The following is a 16,297-nucleotide window of genomic DNA, read 5'->3' as shown; positions in this document are numbered from 1 at the left end:
AAACGCTTACAACCTATGACTTAAATTTACGATAACGTCTTATCACGTCAATAAGGCTAAATCTTTACTAGAATATATGCCTTTTAATATTCTACTTCAGACTGAGATTACGGCTGAGATCCATAAAGCCGATTTCAATTTAGCTGCAATCGTAAACATAGTTTAAAATGAAACTTTTCTCGGGTTGCGAAAAACCGTAATACGTATTCAAAGTTGGGAAACTTGTTAGTTCCTCAGAAAACATAAATTAAGAATTGGTTGGTTCCGCCCGCAAATTTTCTTTGCTTTATTTATAGAGTGTTATGTTTAATAAAATCTCTTAAAAAAATGTAAAGGCAATGAGTAATAATTCATTCAGTAACTACGTGATCCACGAACTGGTTTTGCTGGTGGTAGGATATATTTTATATCCGTCTGGATAGCGACCGTCGTACACAAGGTATTAAACCCGCTAACGACTGGTTTTGCTGGTGGTAGGATATATTTTATATCCGTCTGGATAGCGACCACCGTACGCAAGATGTTAAACCCGTCATAGTGGCCCACGTAAGTGTGTTGCCTTCCGAGATCAGCCTGAGTATATCCGGATCTAACAGGTCGGCATGATTGTGTCGACTGCCGAAGGGTAATCATTTCTCGTTAGTCGACATTCTATTGGACCCCACTCCAAATTGCCATCAGATGCAGTGAGGTCATTTTGCCGTGCAATAAAAAAAAATACAATATAGAACTAGGTAGTTATAATTAAAGTATTTTTTTAATGTATGACACATATGTACCCACCCTTTCTATAGTATTCGGTGCCATTAAGAAATATTAACAAAAGATTACCTTGAAATGAAGGTAACTCTTTTATTTTCTTCGTATAGAAGAACTTATGTTAATAATTTACACCGCACAGTTATGTTTCTGTTGCTATCGTACTTGGAAACTAAAAGTTCTCCGGTTTCTCGCATACTTGTCGAACAGTGCGATTTTCCCGCTCGTTCTCTCCTTTGCGCGTAACATGTAACTTTCAGTTTAAAGTCTTTCAACCACAATATTTCAAGCGAAAACCAACTTTCTTAACATCTTGTTGTGAGTCTTTGAGATCACGTTAACTTGGTTTTTCTCGCTGCTCTGTCTGTTTAAAAGGTCTTCGGAATGAAAGTTAGAGTTCACTTTCGTGGTAAAAAGTAGCTTATCTATGTGTAAATTTATCAAAGCTCAAAAAATAGTTTTTGCGGTTATTCCTAACACTCAAACATTTGCACGAACTGTTGAATTTATTAAGAGTTTTTTCGACAATTTTATTTAAATTCCTCGATAAATATGTTGAGCATTGTGTTTTATAAGTAACGCCAGCTCCGATACTATATCTTTTATTATTAGTCACCTAAAGTAAGCTGTACACAATATATAATGATTTCTTATGTTTACGCGAATGTTAGACATTGAAATAAAGCTATTTTAAGAATTTTGTCGCGGTTTTTTATATTATTATTTTCTCCCGACGTTTCGAAGACTTAGCAGCCTTCATGGTCACGGGGGGGACTGATCATAATAATATATAATATAAAAAAATAAATAAAAACCGCGATAAAATCCGTTAAATAGTTTTTATTTCAATGTACACAATGTGTTAAAACTCGCTATAGTGGCCCATGTAAGTATGTCGCGTGTCGGGATCAGCCTGTGTATATCCAGTTCCAAGAGACCGGTATAATTGTGTCGACTGCCGGGTGTAATCTTCTCTCGTCAGTCCAAATTCTATTGGGCCCCATTCCTCTTACCATCAGGTGCATTCTGGTTCCTTTACCGTGTCTTTATGCTATACCGTGTATTTATATGTGTTTTTTCCCGTATAAATAAAAAAAAAAAACAGTTGGGTAGCGTTAATCAGTCTACATCGAAGACTCCAGTCCACATACCATTAGGAACAGCGGGGTCACTTTGCTGAGTATAAAAAGAAACAGTTGAATAGCGCAATAACTCATATTTTAAAATTATTTTGAAATATTAATAACATCATAGTTATTTATCTGCGTAATTTTGGCTGTGTGAATTCATCTCTCCGAAGAAACCTGTTTTAAAGCTGACTTTAACCAAAAAACCGACATTAAGTAAGAAATAAAACAATTTTCTCAAGTACTTAAATCTAAACGAACCGTGAATTCGGTGTAAGTGAGCAGTTGCGGTTGCGATACGCGAAACATTTCTTAAATATGTTTTTATTATAAGTATAGAAAAATCTAAATTTCAACGAAGCATTAGTCTCGTTCTTTGCGCTAACATCATTGCAATATTTGCTAAAAGCCCATTGTGAAACGCACGCGTGTAGCATGATTTAAATGAGTCACTAATCATTTTTCCCGCTGGGAAATCGAACTCAGAATTCTACGTTTACAATCCGAGTACGCCGCCACTAGGCCATTGAAACACAATATTCTAGTCTTACTTACTAATACCTGATACCTCCGCATAATTTTTCCCAATATGGTGTTACTTTTTCTAACATGTTCCAGACATAATTTGACTTAGATTTTCTTAACATAAGTTAAGAATTAGATATTTTTCCCGCCCTCATACCCGTGGCAAGCGTTTTATGACACCGAGCGGAGAAGCTCGGCGTCTATAACGAAATTAATCAAATAAAAAGACAGGGAGGAGTTTAAAATATAAATTGTCCACTTCGCTTCATAGTAAAGCAAAAGACAAAATTATGAACTAAGGAGATATTGTAACCTCAAGTTTAGGGATATTTACATCTAGAAAAGCCAGTTTTAAAACACCATCAAGATCTTGGTGTATTTCCTGTGGTATCAGGGGAGTTCTACGGTATTAAAATTAATTGATCTAAAACTGGAAGTATAAATGCGTACTAAATTCGAAGTAACCTAATTACTTCGTACTAAACTCGAAGATTTTCGGCGTGGGCCTCGGTTATAATCCGTTTACATTTAATTAAAGGGTTTGGTCCCGAATTTGGATGACAATCGCAATTGATTATGGTCTGTTTGTTGGTATTTTGGTTATTATAACAAGTTTAGCTGTCATGTTTAGCTTAAATGTAGGATTATAAAGGTCTTATGTTGAAGTTCCGAGTTCTATTTCTGTCATTTTACTTAATTCCGACCTTTATGCTTTAAGTACTTTTATCGTCTGCTAACAGAGCAGTTACTTGTCGCTGGTCCACGCTGTAGCACTACGCTGACTGGAGTAATGGAAAATATCAGACAATCGCTAAGCAGAGTCTTCAATACTATAATATATTATCTACCTATACCCGTTACTATATCGATAAAAACCCCAAGGAAGCTGTGTAAGATGCATTAGAGACGATGCATGAGAACTGAGAGGGTAGTAGAAATATTATTATACAACTGAATAAATGTAATGCGAATTCCGTTATGATTATAAAAAATGCGGACAAGGTTCCGCAAACAGACACTATACATCCATTAAAATATTTATCTATCCATACTGGTGATATGGTGAGATAGTGGTAATAACTTACAGTATGAGCAGTGTAAAATAATGTTAGAATTAAAAAATATGTAATTATTTGGAACTTCTGAGTACCTCATATCGCGGTATTCGCGCCCCCTACCACATCTAGGTATCGTAGATGCACTAGTTTCATCTCTGGCTTACCCTTCATAGATAAAAGCATCATATCTTATGTTAAAATATAATCAAACAAGCGAATGATCGAAAAATTCTGCCTATTATGGAATCCAATCTCTATATTTTTTTTTGTAATTTATATTTACATCGTAATTAATTCTTGGTACGCAATAGTTTGCGCAATACCCAACAATTATTGAATAAAATTAGGACACAATTTGTGTAGGTGTATTAAATACAAATATTTCTGTGTAAAATAAAATTGTACATTTAAAAATAATAATAAATAATATGGCTGTATGAGAGATTCCTTTGCGTCCAAGGTGCAAATTAAAATATTTTCAATAAATATTAATTAAAAATAACAAAATGAATACATACAGTTACATATTATGTTCTATATTATTTAAATGCATTTAAAATAAATAATTTAGATTTTTACAACGCTAATATCTTCTTGGCATTTCATGAGGTGATTCCTTCGTCTAATGTTTTTCCCGCTCTTTTAGCGGTAGCCGGTAAACGGTATTCGCTTGCTTTCATAATGTAGTGTTTATATTATTATTCTTTTTGCGTCTATTAACCTTTATAAAATAAATTATGTTATTTGTATTGTACATAAATAAATATAATATTATATTGCTAATAAATAAACGCGGACGAAGTGAGAAGCATCAGTTAATTAATGATTAAATTTGCAAAGATTCTGTTAATACAAGCTGTTGAAGGGAAGATTCAATTCGGTTACAAAGATAAGTCATGTCTTCGATTAACATTGTATAATCTATATTTAAGAAAAGTAGGTACACAATGAATCATACTAGAAAGATTTTTGATTATTGACCGAACTGTAAGTGAAATTATAACAATATATTAATATTTTGTAACGGAGGTAGATACCAATCTTTCCAACGGGACGAGTCGCGTGCAAAACCTAATTAATCAGTTATATTTTGTCTACAGAGGTACCAGTGGGATTGACATAGACCTACGTCGGGTTGATATCGACCAGTGCCCCCTCAAGCCTGGTTCCACGCAGCTCAACATCTTCGCGGGTACTGATAAGTGCAAGACTGCTACTACTGAGGTGAGATTCATACTACTATAACAATAAGGACCAAATACCTTCCATTTTAGGTATTTCTACGGCGACTTCCTCGCGATTTTAGTTATGTCTACCGCTCAGCCTTGTCGGAAAGCCACTGGGCGGTTATGTTCCAGGGTCACCGTGCCTTACTCATAAACTCTCGCGTATCGAAGGACGCATTCAGTGATAACGGTAGCACGATCATATTAAAAAAAAAATACGAGCAGTTACGTTTGCATGCATTTTGTGTTGTTTTATAGCTAAACGTAAAATTTATAAAATATTATTATTTCTAATCGATTCATTTTTTTCCTAACCACTATATTCAATGAACGACACCCATCGCCTTTTTTGACCTATCTTAAAAATGGACCAACCACAACAAAGTATTTTGTGACATGCTTACAAATGACTTATTTTGATTGGTTCATTTTCGGAATCGGATTGAAGATTGAGATAAGGATCGTTTATTCAAAACAGCTGGTAATCGATAACTTATAATCGGTGGTGAGAAGCGATATTATTACTTCAGTTGCACTAACAATAAAATATATCATATTTTCGCATACATTGTATTGTCCTAAAACACGAAATTTATAGGCGTGATTCGAATGACAGATGTCTCAAGGCTCATCCTAAATTGGACCGAGTGATTTCAAAATGTACGAACTATTTTTAGACGACGTTTGTGGATTGTTATTTGTTAAAGCTGGATATTTCTATTTAAAAAAATGGAATTTAATTTTTTTCGGTTTTTGTGTCAAATAACCCTTGGCGTATTTTGCTGAACAATAAAGTATCATATTTGGATTAATTGCAGGTTAAATATAATTAATTTATTTTTAGATAATTTGTGGGTTGGTACATTTTGGCATAAGTGGGTAACATTTTATAAAGTACATATATGTCTCATTTAATTTATATATTGGTTGAAAATCCGGAAATCTATCATAACTTCTCCGATAACGTTCAAGCTAACTCAAAGTGATTCCTTTGGCTTCATGAATATCAGATCTGAAATAATATAAATAAGGTATAAACATTTTCACAGCACGCTGTCAAGTACAGCCAGCGTACTGCGGCAATTCCTTCCGGCACTAAGCCCTCCAGGGGATGCCTGGAGGAATTCTACCTAATATCTTCCGGTAGACTTTTCTGTAAAAACATCGCGTCTGTCATTTCTGAACAGATAATCCTCGAACCTTTTAGCGTTATTACTGGTCTGTTAAAGCAAAATATTCTGTTTGTCCTAATAATTTATAGATCATATTATGGGTAGCATTTATTTATTTATTATAGTTTGTCCATCAAATGTGAAAGTACAAACATAGAATAAGAATAATAATAAAATAGAAACAATAATACATTTGGCGATCTTATAGCATTGTGTTTTTACACCAACCGGTAATTTTATGTCTAATATTATAAATGCGTAAGTTCATGATTTTCTTTGTATGTGTATCGAAAAAGAATCTTCAAAATCAGTCCACACAGCCAAGAGTTATACGGAACAAAGGTAAAAAAGTACAGTCAAATTGAGAACATCCTCCTTTTTTAAGTCGGTTAATAATTTCGAAGATATGTTTTTTTTTTTGCTGGAATGACGAGACGAGCTTTATTGTTTGGTATTGCACTCGCCATCCTGAGACATGAAATGTTAAGTCTCATTATGTCCAGTAGTTACACTGGCTTTAATGTCCTTCAAACCGGAACACTTCAGTGCCTACACACTGCTGATTGGCGGTAGAAATAGACATTGCGGTAACCTACCCAGGCGGACTCTCACATATGAAAGACCTACCACCAGTAGAATATTATTAGTAGTTTAGTAAGTATGTGAAATCAAACTCGGACTAGGGGAGGGAGCTAAGGCCTCCCTCATTAATAGTGAAGACCCGTGCTCGCCAGAGGAACACTAAATAATACTGATACTATTCAATTCGAATACCAAAGGTATAAACCCAGTTTAAGAATGGGAGTATACATTGCGTTTTCATTTGGCGAATACTCAATATTATGGTAAACAGGGCACATATGAACTGAAGTTTTATTCAAATAGCGAAGCCTTGGATATCTATAAGCAAATACTATTTCTAGATCAAGATTTACATAAACCTATACGCGGTAGGTCTCGTGCGGGGGAGGCTGAGTGGGTACTGTGTGCAGGTTTATTTATACAAAGTAGTATGTTAGTAGAATCGATTTGAAATTTGAAATTATGAGAATTAATTTGTTGTCTCGGAATGGCGATATCAGTGCCTCGTTGCATGTAATTCTAAGTTGTGCAGAGTTTTAATTGTGATGATAATCCTGTTGTAGACTGTATTGAACAAAATAGTATTTTTTTTGGTATTGGACTCTCAGTCAACTCCGGGAGAAACCTGTGAATAGCATACTAGAATCCCCCCGCTTAGCGACTACAGGGCACTGGAGGAAAGTTGGGAGGGGATAGATGGGAAGGGCGTGGGGAAGGATAAGGAAAACTCTTAGGATGGAAGGAAGGGAGGCCTCAAATTGGATTGGAAATCATGAGATATACACACTTAACTGTGTGCTTACGGCCGCGACAAATGTCCGTCCGTACATGGACGTGCATTCGGTGTGTAGACCGACGGCACAAGAATTGCCTGACAAAGTAGTTAATTTGTGAAACTTTTACGCCGATGTTATAATTTACTGATTTTGCCTGCGGCTCCGCCTGCGTGAAAAAAGTTTTTTTCGGGATAAAAGTAGCCTATAGCATTCAGGAATAATGGAGCTTTATATTAGTGGGAAAAATCGTTTTGATAGTTCCTGAGATAAGCCCATTTAAGCAAACAAACTCTTCAACTTATAAATAAGTATTGATTTCAATGGAAAGCTGGTTTCCTGGAAAATGGAAAGTGGCTTTGGATATTTAGCCGCATTAACTCAAATGCCCTTTAAGTTATTTTTATTCAGTTGATTTTATATCAGCTAACGTTTTTTTCAGGAAGTCCATATAATTGGCTTATTACCGGCTTCCTTTTATAAGATATGTAAGCAAACTATTAACAAATAAAAAAATAATACTTACTGCATATTCGACTAAAATCTAATTATATTTCATTAGTTTTAGTGCTTACATTTTGTGTCGGTTTCCCTTTCAGAAAATTTCACCATTCACCACCGATAAACACATTATAATTTATATATTCCAATACATTATAATGCACTATAGTACTATTTTATAAATCATGCACACGAAGTGCCATAATGAATGGCCATAATATAGGCGGGGGCGAGTGTTGACGCGCCCAGAGATTTCAATTTCCAATAATGCTACACCTAAATCATATTTCGTTACGTATCACTTCGGGAAAATATAAACTGGGGCCATGAGAATGCCGATTTATTATATTGCAATGGAAAATGTATTAATTGAGTAGGTTTACCAACTATGAAGTGCGAGTCCGTATTTTGTACATGTGTTTAAAACTTTAATAAATAAAAATCTAAATTTTATTTTTAAATTAGGGGAGATATGATTGTGTTTTTTTATATGAAGTGGAATGGAGCTGTGAAAACAGCGTATATGGTTAAAATTATTTTAATAGTAATTATGTCATATTCAGATTCCTTCGTAAGATTAGCGAATCATTTCTCATTTTATCCCGTCCCGTGACCTCGCCAGCTGATAGCGAGTTCATCGTATTTTTCCTTTGTTTTATCATTTTATTTCTTAAAAAATGCACTCTGAGAAAGTTTTTACTTCGTTGACAAGTTTGACGTCATACAAGTGAAACCGCAAATGAAAACTTTGCTTTGTTTTAAACTATGAAACTACGCAATACAGTCAGTCACAAAAGTATCTGAACAATTTCAAAACTTTCTAAACGGTTCTACAAATTAACTGCAACGTTTTTCGTTTATATTAAACATGGTAAGCCCTTTGAAGTTTATTTTACTAAACAAGATCGAATGTTGATACGAATACGCTAGTTTAAAGGCCTTTCGAAAAGACATGTCCAAAAAAGTTTTTATATTCTACAGTAATTTTAACCAAATTAAATTTATACTCATTTAGATGGAACTCTTAAAAATTAGCCTATTGAAATAAATTATTTTAATTTAAAGACCAATTGAGATTTTTGTAAATTTATTTTACTTAAATATTACATTTAAAATGAACGCTTTCGGAATATAAATGTTGCTACATTGGAAGTTGGAACGCCTACCCAAAAAAATTGAGTTGAAACCACGAATGATTTTTCTTTTATTTCCATTTATATCCGCGAATAATAATAACTGGCAGCCACTTATGTGAAATTAAATATAAATTCTAGTTAGTTACCTATTCCACCTCTTTTTACTCAATCAGGTTATTTTTATGAGTTATTTCGCCACAATACTTCTTTATTATTTTTAACCGACTTTAAAAAAGGAGGAGGTGCTCAATTCGAATGTATCTTTCTTATAAATGGTCTGCTTTAAAATTATTCTTTTAATGATTCCAAGTTCCATATTTTTACCACTTTAATATCCAATAAGTATGAGGTTGATTAGAATTTGTTCAAAATAAAGAACTAGCGGCCATACAAAGAGCCGATATCTCCTTTAAATCTGTTTAGATACTTTTATAACTAACTGTACATATCGTTTGTGCGAATTATATTAAGGCGATACCTCAAGGTCCATTTTCATACATTTTGTTTCACCTTTAATCTGGGTAACTAAACAAGTATTGGCAAGTAAAGAATTTAAATTCACGTCTAGTTAGTGATTAGAAAATTTAAAATTTTAAAGGCAGAAATATCCATGATTATTAATTATTTTTACGTTTTTCTTTCAACTGCGAGAACTAATCACTAACTAGACGTGAATTTAAATTCTTTACTTGCCAATACTTGTTTAGTTACCCAGATTAAAGGTGAAACAAAATGTATGAAAATGGACCTTGAGGTATCGCCTTAACCCGAAATTAGAGACGTTATGAGACTTTAGGTAGAATATTAAAACACTTCAAGGGTATCAAAGTAGGCATTCTAACGTGTCTAAAGTGGCGTTACGAATTGGTAGTACTTTCCTAAAGAAGAGTCAATAATTGGCAGCTGAGTTTAAGTATTGTAAGTGTAAAAAAAAATATTATTTTCAAATTCTTCCTTTTTCAAACCATTGTCTAAAAATGTCTTTTGAATAAAACCTTTGATATTTTTGGGGATAAATCCCTCGTTTCCATGTGCAGTTACATAAATATCATACAATATGGAAGGGACCACCAGAAAACACCGCTTTGGCACGTTGGAGGTCGGCCAATCGCTTCTTGGAATTAATGCTCGGAACATCTGAACTGTTACACTGCCCAAATACAATATGAACCTAATATTTAAAAGCGGTCAGGACGCTAGAAGTGCCAAAATCTATGTGCTTTAAATATCTTTCCTCGGGGATCTTAAATATTTTTCAATAGCTTCCGAAGACATGTGTATAAAGAGCTGAATTGTGCGTTTTGGCGATGCACTGAAGGTTAAAATTGAGTTTTTGAGGATTTAAAGTAAACAGTTGTTATAACTTAATAACGGAACGAGTCATTTGCTTTCTCTTAAGTATGTGAGTTTCCACCAAACTATACATGGTTAGGCCATTTAGAAAGGATGGATGATAGTAGACTGACAAAGAGGATATATAAGGCGAAGAATTGAAGAGCCGGTAGAGATCGACCACACTGAGCCTTCGAAGGTCAGATATCTAACATTCTCAGAAAAGGCCAGGTCAAAAGTATCCTGAACCGGCGGAAATGCTTGAAAAGATTGATTAAGGTGGAGCGAGAAAAGTACGTGAGAATCGTGCAACGTGCCAATCCATAGTCTCTGCCTACCCCTATGGGATAGAGACGTGATACTATGTATGTATGTACCAAACTATAACATTACAGTGCTTGCATTCATATGGGCACACATTGATACATTAAAACTATCTAGAGTTTAAACTATAAGTAGTCATGTGTTATTACTTCTGAATTTATCCTCGTTATACAAATGTATTACTAATTAAAATATCATAAATCTGTGGATCAGTTAGTAATTATTCCGTAATAAGCCTACCAAAGCGATAACTGGATTGCGATGATTCCCCATTCCTTTTGTTACCGATATAGTTGTAATTAATTTGTCATTCTCCAAACGTAGCGTGTAATTACGTCAAACTAGACGTGATAAAACGTCGCGCGACACAGTTAGGCGATATCTTTACAATAAGTCGTTGTACGATCAATCTGGAATCAGTTCAACCTTCGTAAGGCTAAGATCTGATAATATATAGATTGATAGATTGATGAATGAAAAAATGTTTAGATATTAAAAATAGACCCAACATACTTACTTAACACTAGTTTAATGTTATAAATTTTAATAGTAACTACACCCATTGTAATTGATATCTTTTTAAAACAGATTATCGACCGAAATAAACAGGGCATTAAAAAAAATCAAAAATTTTTTTTTTTTTGTAATGATAATACGTTTATAAGTAAAGTAATAAAATAGACTTAATTTACATTTTATTTTGACACGAAATACTTTTCTTCTACCTTTAATTCTACAATATACTTTATTTGTCGAAAAATATGGCAACCCTCGTAGGAGCCAATATTACAGGAACTACTCATAGCCAAAGTCGTTAAAGTTATTTTAAGTCAGTTTAACTTATTATAAATTTATTAAGTAAAATGAAAAAATATATTAGCTACTGTGACTTACTCTACACATTTTTATACTTAATAATATTCCGGAACATTAACAACGTAAAGACCTCTCAGAAATATTTAATATCCGTAATACTAAAATAACTGCCAGAGACAATGCTAAACGTAGTAACATATTACTTATGGTTACATAACGTTTATGGCGAAGCTGAACCGGGCTGCTATTTCTATATATTCTATTGTCTATCCACAGTGTTCGTTGTAACAGTAGCTCGAACTATGTCATGTGGACATTGCCAAACCACCGAAAATTCACATTCTAGTAATAGTAATTCCTGCTCTTATTCTACTTAAATGAAGATTGGTGCAATAGGCGATTTGATACTTGTTGCAAACTAGATTTAGATAATGTTTAAGGTACAATAGAGCTGGCATGGTGGAAATGTCATAATAAGCCTCTAAATACAAGAGAAAGGGCTACAGCTTAAGTTTCCTTAAGAGATCCTATCCCTATCAAGTTTTTTGTCCGCGCCAAACTATTCTGAATATTTAAAATTGTTATGTTATCTAGCTATCACTTTAACTCATTTGTTACTGACGATGACAACTGATTAAGGTGACTTACATATTTAGATGACGTATTAGTACCTATAATTGTTGGCAGCGACCACTTACCATCAAGTAAACTTCTAACCCTTTTCATATTTTATACATTAAAAAACTAATTTAAATAAACCTTTAATATAGATACAAAGTAAAAAATAGATAAACATACATTATCGATAAACTTACTGCTCACCCCTTTACTACACAAACAATTCCAACAAATCCAAGGTTGAAACTATTTGCTGCGTCGCGGCTGTATCGCTGATTCGACAATTTATGAAAATCCCGCGCCCGGCGACCAGATTTACAAGTGAGCCGTGACTCCGTGTTTATATGCTATAACGATACATTTGTCTCTAGTTTTGTGTTCGTATATCTATAAATTATGCCGGCTTCGTGCCTTCTCGTAATAGAATTGAAACGATGTGACTTTCTAGTATTGAAAGTTGAAATGGGCTTTCTAGTGGTTGAGGCTGTTATAAGAATTGAGTTAAATATCATCTTGCAGTTTTCTTTTGTACAAGTTTATGCAGAATTTTTAAGTTCAAGATTTATCATGAAACATTATGACAAAATAACTTCTCATATATTTTTAAAGTCGAAATATACAGATCCCAGGCATATAATATAATTAAAAATAAGGATACCATAATGTATTTTAACTTTTAAATCCGAATAACAGTTGGCAGAACCTGCTTCACAAATTACATAAAGTACTGAAGTCCATTACTGTAATTACTAGATAGCAGGACTTCCGACGGTAAAAACACGTTGAAATTGTTGTGGACTTAGTAAACAAATCATCATAGTGTCACAATCTGTTTGACCACGATGCGCCAAAATAAGGTGCGTTGGGGTTAAATCGGACGCTTTTTCGACGTGTTAAACAGTCTTCTCGAATTATTTTTTTATAAGAATTCTATACGAATTATTATAATGAATCATTAACTTACCTACATGTTATTAAATGTACTAAATGGTATATATTTTTTAAATTCCTTAAAAATAACAGTTAATGTTTTATAAGGCTTTAAAACGGTACCATACTTTTAGAAATGTGTGAGAATGATAGGACCTTCACAGGTATAGTTCGGACTACTATCTAAAATCGTCTATGATACAGGGATTCTAAAATCCATAAAAAGAGCATATTCTGATCTAGATAGTCATTTATAAACATTCAAAAATCTTTAAAAATATCGTGAGATGTTTTTAGAAGCGAAATTTGTTTTTTTAATAGTTCTAGGCTTACGATCTTACCCCTCATGATTGACACTGTAAATATTTTTAAAAATATTCGAAGAAATAGTACATATACGTATAAATAAATAACAAATAAACAAAATTGATCATTCACCTGAGCTAAAAAAAATTACATAATTACTAAGTTCAGACGTTTTCATGTGTAAATTTTGACACAAACTTGCAATATTTTACAAGTGCTAGATCGAACTATTTTTATCCGTTCTTTAACGACAAATAATTGTATGCGTAAAGATCGGATCTCAGGGAATATAGGTGTTTCGACAAATTTGAATAAATAAGTCACAAGATTTATTTCCTTTATGATACTATATGACTACAAAATTAATTGAAAACAGTAAATACTAAACTAAAATTAGGCATATTCTTGCATGGGGTTAATCCGGATCTGCCAAGGAACGACTAAATACCGATATTTTGTTTGTTAGCACCGTAAACATTATTTACTTGACGGAATCATTCATGTGAACTAGTGCAACGTAAGGAAGAAAATGGGGTCGCGGGTAGTGTTGTCCAAAAACAAAAATTATAACACAATTGCGAGTTATTTGATTTATACGATGTTACACCTCCTACGATCTTACCCCAACGCGCCTTATAAATCAGAGGAGTGATTTATAAAAAAAATATTATAATTCTTGAATGTAAGTAGATATTGTAACTTTAACTTTTCGGACGAGCAACACCTGAGTGCTCTCGTGACTATGAAGTGTGCAGTTTTCGAAATGTTGGAAGAAAATTATAATATAAGAATTCTGATAAAATCTGAAAAAGAGTTTTATTTCAATATAGATCAGTTTAAATGGGGTTATTTTTGCATAATCTACACAACAAAAGATTATAAGATGCATCGAATGATTCTAAGTGCCATACCTACATAGTTCGTATTACATAGATATGATATATTGAATTCGTCACTCAGAAATTAAATGTAAGATCTCATATCCAGTAAAAGCACTGATACATTTATATTACGATGTTCTTTGAACTGACAAGTGATACCACTTATATGTTGCTTGATGGAATTAAGAAATAATGTGATACAATATTATTTTATTGTATTGATACCTACTTAGATAGATTCTCGGATATATGACACCACCCATCTAATAAAACATACTTTGAATACATCATAGTGTGACAAATATAAGTTTAATTTTCAAGTGAATAACATTTTATTATATTAAGTGAGCGGCGATAGCCTAGTTGGGTGTAGAAAGGAATGCCGACACGAATGCTTGCAGGTTCAAATCCCAAGGGCACACACCTCTGACTTTTCAAAAGTTATGTATGTTTTCTTTGTGAATTATCGCTTGCTGTAACGGTGAAGGAAAAAAACGTAAGAAAACCTGTATACCTGAGAAGTTCTCTATAGGGATTTTGCGGATGTGTGAAGTCTACCAATCCGCACTAGTCCAACAAGATGGACTAAGACCTAATCCCTCTCAATAGTAGAGGTGGCTCATGCCCAGAAGTGAGACAGTATATAATACAGGGCTGGTATTATTATTAATATATTATTATAATAATATGGTATATGCTTATATCACAGTTAACAGTTCACTTCAAAGAACAACGCGTCCTAATATAAATATCTTCTAAGAATGTATGATTGGTGGTGGATTTACTCGAGTGGATACTTTTAATGATGTTAGTTATTATCATTTACAACACTATAATAATTACGTTTTCATTTTTCCTTTGCATCAGTCGAATTTGAAACAAAGCAATTAAATCTCGTAGTATATGACCATTGCTATCCTTTTTTATTTAAATTATAAAACTTTATTAAAATGTCTAAAATAAAATAGATAGGAATTGCATACTGATAAGTATTTTTTATGTAGCTTATATCAAGTTTTATTCTAATTTGATACTTAATGAACTTATACAAAATATATAAGCTAACTAATAGTTCAAATAAACTAATAGCATAAACAATATTTACAATAAAAAAGAAAAATAAATATATTTCTCACGTCCAGCATAATCTAATTAACCGGATACAAATAACAAAAAAAGTCCACGTAACACTTTTGTAACGAAGCCCGAGTGAAAGCTCTTAGCTAATTAATTCTACCTCCCCAAGACTTTTCCAGAAATGTCCGAGAACAGACATAAACAGCGACAGATAATCTTTTATTCCAGCAGAAAGTTTGTAAATAGGCTAAGTCCCGTATTTATTTATGTCGACAAGTTTTCGCTTCGGAACCGAAACATATCCCGCCAATCTATTCGGGAAATAAAAAGGAAGGGATCGAGAGTTGAACACGTGCATCCAACTTTGTTTTGGGAAAGCTTGAAGATCTTGGTAAAATACGCTTTATTTTTCTGTTACAGTTTCCCGCAATCAAAGGTCAGTTTATCTTGTTAAAAATATGGGGATTTAGAAGTTAGAGCTTTTGGTGTGTAAAATATTTTCCGTGTACGAAAAACTGTTTGGTTACGTATAGTATTCTACCTATGTACAAAATGTGTCGAGTATGGTTTCACAAGCCAGTTTGGTTCACTGTATTGCAGGCATCGATTTCAAGTACTTTACTTTATTTGATATCGACCGATCGATAATACCCTTACAAAATTAAAATAGTATGTAGAACGGTACTTCAAAATCTGCGTTGAAGAATATAAACGAACAATTTCAAACATCTAATTTACCATCAGGTACATATGTATAAAGGTCACAGGAACGCACTGGATACAGACCGCTTTTGATAAGTCCGTTTGAAAAATTTTAGGTTCGGTCTACCTTCATGCGGCAGATGATGAGATTGATCATGATTATATAGTCTTCCAAATGCCAACGCGCACTAGGATACTGATGAACAAGTGCTTAAACAAAGACGCAACGATCCTGTACCCAGAAGTATGAGATTAATACAGGACTGACATACCCAAAGACCAATCACTCAACATCAGATCAAATTAACAAAGTATCAAGATAAAACAACACGAACAAAACTAATACGTACTAATTACTTCTGTTAGGAAAACAAGCTAATGAATTTCCAAGTACCCAGCAAGAAAATATTGGTAACACAGTTTGCGAAGAGTCGTACACAAAGTTCCACGTA

General features: G+C 33.4%; 1 protein-coding gene across 1 annotated transcript in view; it reads left to right on the top strand.

Moving 5' to 3' along the window:
• LOC115448100 (probable G-protein coupled receptor CG31760) overlaps positions 1-16,297 on the top strand; it is a 132,030-nt gene that overhangs the window by 85,861 nt on the left and 29,872 nt on the right. Inside the window, exon 4 of the mRNA XM_030175408.2 lies at positions 4,570-4,693. Within this exon, the coding sequence (XP_030031268.2) occupies positions 4,570-4,693 (124 nt within the window). The remainder of the gene's footprint in view (positions 1-4,569; positions 4,694-16,297) is intronic.

Source organism: Manduca sexta, chromosome 25 (assembly GCF_014839805.1).
Source record: "Manduca sexta isolate Smith_Timp_Sample1 chromosome 25, JHU_Msex_v1.0, whole genome shotgun sequence".
Lineage (NCBI taxonomy): Eukaryota > Metazoa > Arthropoda > Insecta > Lepidoptera > Sphingidae > Manduca > Manduca sexta.
Note: the sequence above shows the minus strand (reverse complement) of the source record. Positions and strands in the feature narration are given on the sequence as shown.